General features: G+C 34.8%; 2 protein-coding genes across 2 annotated transcripts; one reads left to right on the plus strand and one right to left on the minus strand.

Moving 5' to 3' along the window:
* LOC107624136 (putative DNA helicase INO80) lies at positions 104-2,474 on the plus strand (the record flags this gene model as incomplete). The annotated part of the gene is given in 7 exon segments (XM_016326598.2): positions 104-270; positions 347-468; positions 543-595; positions 1,597-1,660; positions 1,779-1,821; positions 1,919-1,966; positions 2,223-2,474. Coding segments are annotated over 7 exon segments (669 nt in total), but the record flags the coding sequence as incomplete, so codon positions are not given.
* On the minus strand, positions 3,798-8,086 carry LOC107624387 (solute carrier family 25 member 44-like). Its single transcript, XM_016326886.2, has 6 exons — positions 7,804-8,086; positions 6,850-7,231; positions 6,102-6,298; positions 5,667-5,811; positions 5,078-5,231; positions 3,798-4,114 (listed from the first exon to the last, which is right to left on the minus strand). The coding sequence occupies exons 1-6, from the start codon at positions 7,866-7,868 to the stop codon at positions 4,089-4,091; spliced, it is 969 nt and encodes a 322-aa protein (XP_016182372.1). The 5' UTR covers positions 7,869-8,086; the 3' UTR covers positions 3,798-4,088.

The raw sequence follows: 8,647 nt of genomic DNA on the forward strand, positions 1-8,647 counted from the left end.
AATAAAGCAAATAATATATTTATACATAAATACAAAAATAATTAATTTTAGAGAATGATTTTATTGTAAAAATAACATTTTGTATAAATTAAATAAATAAAAACTCGAAATAATTGTGTGCCCTGGTAAATAGACGAAGCATGCGAGACGGCGGAAGAAGGCAGTGAGAAGAATAACAAGAAGATGAGCGGCGGGAAGAAGGGTGGGCCCCCGAAGCATCAGAACAAGTTTGCCTGGAAACCCAACGCCGGTCGCAAGATCAATGAAACTGTACACAACCATTCCTTCTTTTTCTTCTTTTTCTCTATCTTCATTCTCATTAACACATACATATTCGTTTCCGCAGGAAGTTGGGGGAAGGTTCAGGCCTCTGTCTGAGATAACTGGTGTGTGCCCTCGCTGCAAGGACCAGATCGATTGGAAGCGCCGTTATGGCAAGTACAAGCCTCTTGTTGAACCTGCCAAATGGTATTTAATTCTAACTACCTCTTCCTTCCTTTCTTTTCGTTTCTTTTCTTTTCTTCTTTATTTATTTTTTTCAGTCAGAGATGCTCGAAGCGTGCTGTTCGTCAAGCTTACCATAACTTGTGTTCTGGTTAGTGTCTATTTTCTTCTTTCATTTTTGTTATTCTTTTGTTTTTTAGTTTTTGTTTGAGTGGACTTTTCCCAATTAGTGGAATAAAGGGTTTAGGGTTTATAGGATTGATATTTAGTTATAACTTGGAATGGAACACTTTTGCTTGTGAAGAGTTTGCTAAACCATGCTAAGTGGACAGAAAAATCAGTCCTCAAATTAGACACCGGTATAAAATACATGTTGCAATGCAAAATACACATTAAAAATAAGTTAAACAGCCTATGTATTTATAGACAAATACATGGTGGCTGAATTGGTAGTCAATTTTTGGTGTGCACATAGCATTTTTTATATGCCATACCACCAAATATCTTGATTTCATTATCTAAAATGATGGTGTGACAGAGGAAGATGTAGATCACAGGATCAAGTTAGGTGGTTATTCATTAAGATTGAATGCTTCAAGCTTGGCTACTATAGATTATGTATGGATAAATTTTATCATATAGCTATTAGACACACAATGTTATATGGGATTGAATGTTTGGCGGTAAAGAGCCAACATGAACATAAACTTAAGGCGGCAGCAATGAGAATGTTTAGATAGATGAGTGGATATAAATTATATAGGAAGGAATATGAACGGAGGCATTAGAGAGAGGAGCTGTGGTAGTGCAAATTATATGGAAGATGGTAGAATCTTGTCTTACAAGTTATTGATATGTTTGGACAAGGCCTATGAAAGCTCCAGTTAAGATAGTGGATCTGACGGAAATGGAGGATAGCACTGTAGCTAAAGTATTGAGGGGTCCAGAGAAACCATAGAAGAAATCATTAAAAGAAAGTTAAATAATAATGCACTAAACAAAGATATGATCTATGATAAGGCCAACTATGGCGTTGTTTCATCCATAGCCAACCCTTCTAGTAGCATAAGGCTTAGTTGTTTTTTAACCTGATATGAAACTTGTGGACGTGCTTTTTGGACATCTATTGATTGGTTTTTGATGTTGCTGTAGGGTGTGCAAAAGAGCACCGTGTATGCGCAAAGTGTTGTTGCAGTGTGAACCATATAGTTGGAAGGTTAGCTTTAAACTTCTTTTAGTAAAATCAGTATTGAACTGTTGGGAACATCAGTTATGGCATAATCTTATAAAAAGATGACTTGGTATTTATAATTCATTTTGTAACCTTTTTGTAGAGATTCTGCTGAAGTTGAGGCGGAACAAAAGATGCTTGAGGAGGTTTATTTTCCTGTTTCTGCTCCCCTTTTCATATACCTTATGAATGTTCAGACTTGCATGGTGAAAACTCATAGTAATACTGGTATTCTTCCTGCAGGCTATTAAGTATGCTAGGGAGAGAGAAAGGAGAACACTATTGCGTGCTGTAAGATACTAAAACGAAGTCTGTTAAATTGTTTCGAAGCATATATGCTTCCACTTTGTCCCTTGCTACATTTATTATAAAACATGACTATGGATTTTTGAAAAGATATTTCTTTGATGCATTGCATGTATGTGGCATCAACTTTGCACATACACATAATCACATGCTATCTATTTTCTATATGATGATGAGTACCCATTCTACTCCCCAAACGTGCATATTACTGATTGTTTGCTTTGTTTAATTTTGGTATCAGATGAATAAAGACAAGCCTAAAAGTTCAAGAAATAACCCAACAGATACCAGGGACAATAAGGTTGGGCACTTATTTCCAAATGCAACCCTGGAAGATTATGCTAGGTTGCATGGAGTTAAAAAGGATCATGGTGATGGTGAAACCTGTGATAGTAAATTTGATGATGATAGTGAGGATGAAGTTTGTGATGACAAAGATGTTAACAGTGAGAATGAAGATTGTGGTGATGATGATGAGGATGAGGTGGAGGAGGTGGATGATGATGGCAGCGACCACAATGATGTTGTTCCTGAGCCAAAGGAAAGCAAAAACGAATGACTGCGGAGGTTTTAGCATTTCCCGTGAATTAAGATCGTCGGAGTACTCTCTTTAGAGTTGGTCTTGGCATATCTACTGAAAGATATTTCAGTTTTTGATACAAGTTTTTTGGATGAGTTGTATCGTTATTTTTTGTTTCAATGTATTTATTTAACCCTTTATCTAATAGATTTTTGTTTACCTTTGAATGGAAGCTATCATTAGTTAATAATTATGGATTGATCATTGTGGTGGGTTCATGGATGTCAAAAATCCGAATTAATTTGCAGAACGAGGTTACAATTTTAGGTGACAGAATCGAGTTGATTCGGTCTCAAACTCGTGTATGAGTAAAATTGTCTGGACTCCATAAACTCAGTTATAATTGCAAGTTTACTCATGAATTAGCAAGTTTGAAGTTTGTCGGACATCGTTTTGAAGCCAACTTTTATTTTTTTCACACCCGTTAGATTAGGATTTCCTTCCCAACCCTCGCACTCCTCGGTCTCTTACTCTTGCCATTCTCGGTCTCTCCCCATCTTTACTCAGTCACACTCCTCTTTTGCTTGCTTGCACAGTCGTTGCTTCATGCCTTTGCGTCGTGCTTCTGCTTCATGCCGTTGCTTCTATTTGTTAGCTGTGAGGCGCTTTTGTTTTGTGTCTCCATTTCCATCGCATGTTTTTCAACTTGGATCATTAGAATGATAATTTCGCATGGGTTAATGTTTTTATTGCGATTACTCAGTTACTTTGCCTACTTGGCATGTTAGACTGTTAATAATTTGCTTGAATTGTTTATGTTGTTAGTTGTGAGTAATTTGATATTGTTGAATGTTGATGATTGTGGCTGTTTACACAAAATTATACTTGGTGTAAATAGATTACCGCTCTTATAAATGAACATAAACAATTCAAAACATTCTTAAAATATACGTTAAATGTAATCTAAAATCATACAAATCCTTATCATTAGAAGGGCAGGACACAACACTACCAATAATAAGTCTATTGCAACCAATCAAGAGGATTACTGTTCAACTGGGACTTGGTTGTGCATACAACAGAAATGATATTTGTTTTTTAAATTATACATATATAAAAAAGTTGTATTATTTGCACTACTTTTTGGCACACACCTCGCTGTACTCCTTCCGTTCTTGGATATAAAAGTGAACACGATGAAAACACAAAAACAAACCCAATAAATGTGCACCATTTTAACCAATTTGGATTGTTCGAATTCCGCCTTGTGCATGCAGCAAAGTAACAGCTCATAAATATCTCAAAATCTCATTGTAATTTTTTATTGCAAAATGTACACTATCCATAACAATGCTAAGCAAAAGAATACATGTAATCCCATTTAACTATGGGAAAGAATGGAACTAGCAGTTTTCTATTGGGAAAATTTTTTATATCTATGAATCTAACATTTTTTTCTTGAATAATGAGTTAGTAAAACTATCAGCCAGCAATTCCAATGTTCATGGTGTTGTTTGTCAAATACCAAGTAGATTTGGGAACCAGGTCTTGGCTAACTAATGGGAACAGCTTGCAGACCAATTGCTTCTATTCATCTTTTGCACATAAACGCTCTGAATGGAGAAATAAAAATAGCTTCAGAATGAGATAACAAATACCACGATATAGAGTGCATCAAATTGGTTTGATAACAAGTATCATCACTAAATAACCTCAGTCAAAGAACAAGTATATGACATTAATGAAGCAATAAACGAAATAAACAATTTTCAGAAAGGAAAACAACGGATAAATGTACTCAAATGAGACAATACAAAACAGATTCTGCCACTCGAGAAAGCTGTGTGGCATACATTTGACAAGTTCATTACTTCATTAGACTGAACAACTTGATGTATAATTAAAATTCGAGCCAACCTGATATATAATTAAAATTCAAGCCATAAATTAGCTATTATTACTCATTGTTTGGAAGTCCGGCTAATTGTAAAACTACAAAAATATTTGAAAGATAATAGAAAATCAGCTCAAAACAGCTCTCAGTTATCTTATTTTGTATTAAGTTTTCTTATTTTTTATTTCTTAATTAATGCTATAATAATTGGGTAATTTTAGATGTAATAAATATGTAATTATGGATCTTAAATGCATGAAATTATGGATATTAAGTTAAATAAGGTTACTTTAGATTTTTGGGTTGTTGTCTCCCTTTCATTACCGCTAAAACTAATCAATAGGAAGAAATCAAAGGCTTCAAACATTAGTCACTCTAAAAAATGACCATCTGTTGCAATAGCTTCAGAAAATGGTTCAGACATGGCTCTTCTTTTTTCAGTTAGCAAATTGCATTTTTCAAGTACAATATAAAATATAGGAAACAATATGAATATATGATTATCCACTTTTATGCAAGCAGACAACTTAAGATGTACAAACTCTTATAGACAGAGTTGCCCAAAATGAACCATAGAAGAAAACAATAATTACTCGAAAACATTTAGGCAAGATTATATACATAAACCCAACTGTCTACACACAAAAAAAAAGGAGGATATAATCAGAGAAAGAGTTCTTACTCAAATATTCATAAGCTAATATCATTGAAGTACCCCATGCTGACATGCTGAAAAATCTTGGGCCCAAGCCTCTATATAGACCTTTCCAACCATCCTCACTGATTAAGTCTCTCACAACTTGTTTTACAGAGGTGGTCTTTTCATGTCCCATAACCTGGATTGCAGGTTATTTGGTCAGAAAAAATTAAGTAGACAGTGGCTGGCTAAATAAGTAATGATCATACTCTTCTAAAATTATTCCTGTTTTAGTTACTATTTTTAGAATGAGAACATTTACCAAAACCAAAATATGCTGGAGTAAACCATGCAGTACAACTTTTGCATCCATAATCACACTACAAGCTAATCAAGATTTCAGCAAAAACATGCAAGGATATGGAAAGAGAGGAAACAGAAAAAAGGCAANGATCTAAGGAGAGGTGAATATAACTCATTGCAGTAGTACCAATAATGAAGTGATCAAATGTTTTCCAACATGAAAACCAGAAGACAAAACCCAAAAAGTGCAAAGAGTTAATGCTGCACTACTGTGATCACCACAGAATAACAAAATCAAGAGAAAGAAACATTGTCGACAAGTTATGAACACCTGTAACCGTGTCTTTATGGTATCCAATGGGGTTGTAATGCAGGATGCAGTTGCACCAGCAATGATCCCTCCAGTAGCCTGAACTAATACAATCTTCGGCACACTAGGAGTGCCTTCCTCATGTTCAGCACTATGTCCCAAGGCTCTGCATAAACAGAACGTATATGAGCTGTTTTAGAAATCCATATATATGGGCTATCTTCTATCTACGTTTTAATAGTGGTATATGAACCATGAACATATGGCATTCATGGTACAGTAGCCTAACAGTTCAAATTCAACTTTGAAAGGAAAATATGAGGTTCAGTAGATGAGAGTCTAGGGGTAGCTTTTTCGTATCAATTTATTATTGTTATTGTATAAAAATAAAATGTATAGGTAATACAACAGTTATTTGGCATCTGAACTTAAAGAATATGCATTACCATGTCTCACCTCCATATGAACCGTTGGCTTGAACCATAACTTGCCCACCATACAGCGCTGGATGGCGAATAAGTCATAACAGATAGACCAAACCCTCTATATAATCCCCTGATGCCATCAGCCCTTAACACCTTACGAACAACATCTAGACCCCCACTATATCGGGTATGCCCTGAGTATCCTTGCACCATCAACTTTTGGCTAATCTAAATATAATTCATTGTAAAAGTTTAACATTTAGAATTATAACCTTTTAATATAAAAGAAACGTTTGATCAATAACAAAGCTTAAAGGATGTAAACACAAGTTTAAAATAATTTCCCTCATTTATTTTAGCATTTCATTATCAGTTGACACACTTCAAAAGAAGCATAAGCAGAACACGATAACGGAGACACAATAAACTAAAAACACATGCGTTTACTTTAAATCTTGCAAGATTCTCCAATAGAATACACTGCAACCCTGTAGACAAACCACTAGACCGCAAAACCTTTCTTTCAATCAAAACTGAGAGTACAGAATATATTATGTTTCACTTTGAAATAAAAATCCTAGCAGAATGTTTGAAATAACAAGGAAGAACGATGTGTGATAAAACACTTTTAGAGCCATAATCAAATTGAATTGCGCCAAATGTTAAAGAACATGAGAATATGTTCCAATTTCCAAATCAATCAGAATAAATATTTTACTTCAGGTATTTAAACACAGAAAATCATGCTCAGCAGTTCAGGTTTAGAATATCATTCATACCACATCAATTGGTACAAACACAGCTTGTGACAAAAGCGATGATGTCATGCCCGCAACCCCATTCGCTATAGCAGCTTGGGTAGTCTCAGACAGTGTAAGGGGCTCAAGCATCTTGAAGGCAGCCACCTTCGTGGTTTCTAATGTAGTGAGAAATATGATCCTGGCAGGAATTGTTCCGGTGATAACTGTGCCGAACCCTTTATACAAACCAAGAATGCAATCAATTTTAAGTAGCCCTTTCACTACAGAAAATGCATTCCTCTCCACAGTATCCCTTGAAGCAACCTGCATCCTAGTTTTCACAACAGAAACCGGGTAGAGAGCCACCGTAACACCCGTAAAGAGGCCAGCACCAACAACATAGAACTTCGTTTTATCTAGCCTATAGCATTAAATGAACATAAAATAAGGATACAGAGATTCTATATGTAAATTCAATCATCATCCACAAAATATATTATCAGTTAAGAGTTAAGACTCAAATGAAATATATCACCACTCTTCACGAGAATCTAGGTTCCAAAATTGTTAACATTGAGAGAATTTACAAAAGAAATGGAAAATCCCCAATAGAGAAACGAGAAATTATATAAACAGCCAGGATGAAACATCTATTCTTGAATCTTGAATCCAATCAATGCAAGGAATTATCCTCACTGCTTAAAATCAAGCGTACGGAAAAGAACATTCAGGCTTTGAGCTTCTAAGCATTACCAGAGTTTTCAAGAGTTACTACTACACTCCCTATAACTTTGCCAAATGCTAATGCATAACGAAACAGTTCCTTGAAGGACTACGCCAAACAGTTCACGGAACCACAGAATAGAAAAGGTTACAAAATAGCACAAAGAACAGAAGCAAGAAATCGAAGTAAAAGAAAAAGAAAAAACCTAAATCCGAAATGAAAGGAACAGAGGAAACGGAAAGTAGAGAAGAAAGGGAGAAGCAAAATACTTGTCCCAGTTAATCTCAGTGTGACCGAAGGAGTTGGTGGAGCCGCGAGCATTGGAAGCGGCCATTGGTGAGAAGAGTGAGGCCAAGAGAGCAAGAAGAAGAGTTCTTGTGTTTGATCGCTTGATGGAGCTGAATTAGAATATCCCGCAGCGAAGGCAAAGAAGAAGAGTAAGAATAAGAAAGACTGAAAGAGCATGAACCGTGGACTGCACACCCTTTTATATGGGAGAATATGCCACCTCTGCTCACTTCTTGCAGCCAAGCAAGCAAACCACCGCTACCCACGAACCGAAAAATAATTATTCTCTTTATTTCTTTTTTTTTTCTTCCGCTTTTTGCTGAGTTTTTGTCTTAAATTAAGTTTAGGATTTTAGTGCATAATTATTATTTGGACTTTTTGGAGACTGTAAAATGTAAATTCTGCACTGTAACGAATTATGTCGGACAAAAGTTATTTATGTATGTTTTAGATATATTTGGCTTTTAAAGTTAATCATAATAGACTTAGGTTCCGTTTGGAAAACACTAAAAAGTTATTTTTTTCAACTTTTGACTTATAAAAAGTTACATTAATGTGTTTGGTACAATTTTTTAGATAAATTTTTAACTTTTCAAAAGGTTATTTAAGAGTTTTTGAAGAAGTTAAAAAATGTAACTTCTTCTATTTTCAAAAGCTATTTTATCACTCTTATTTAATGCACAACTTTAAAACAAGAATTCTATAATAACTATCCAAACTCAAAATAACTTATTTAAAAGTTATTATTAATAAAAGTCCTTATATTTTAAGTTCCTTTTTCAAAAGAACTTATTTAAGAAGTTTAGCCAAAGTGACCCTTAAATA

Source organism: Arachis ipaensis, chromosome B10, assembly GCF_000816755.2.
Source record: "Arachis ipaensis cultivar K30076 chromosome B10, Araip1.1, whole genome shotgun sequence".
Classification (NCBI taxonomy): domain Eukaryota; kingdom Viridiplantae; phylum Streptophyta; class Magnoliopsida; order Fabales; family Fabaceae; genus Arachis; species Arachis ipaensis.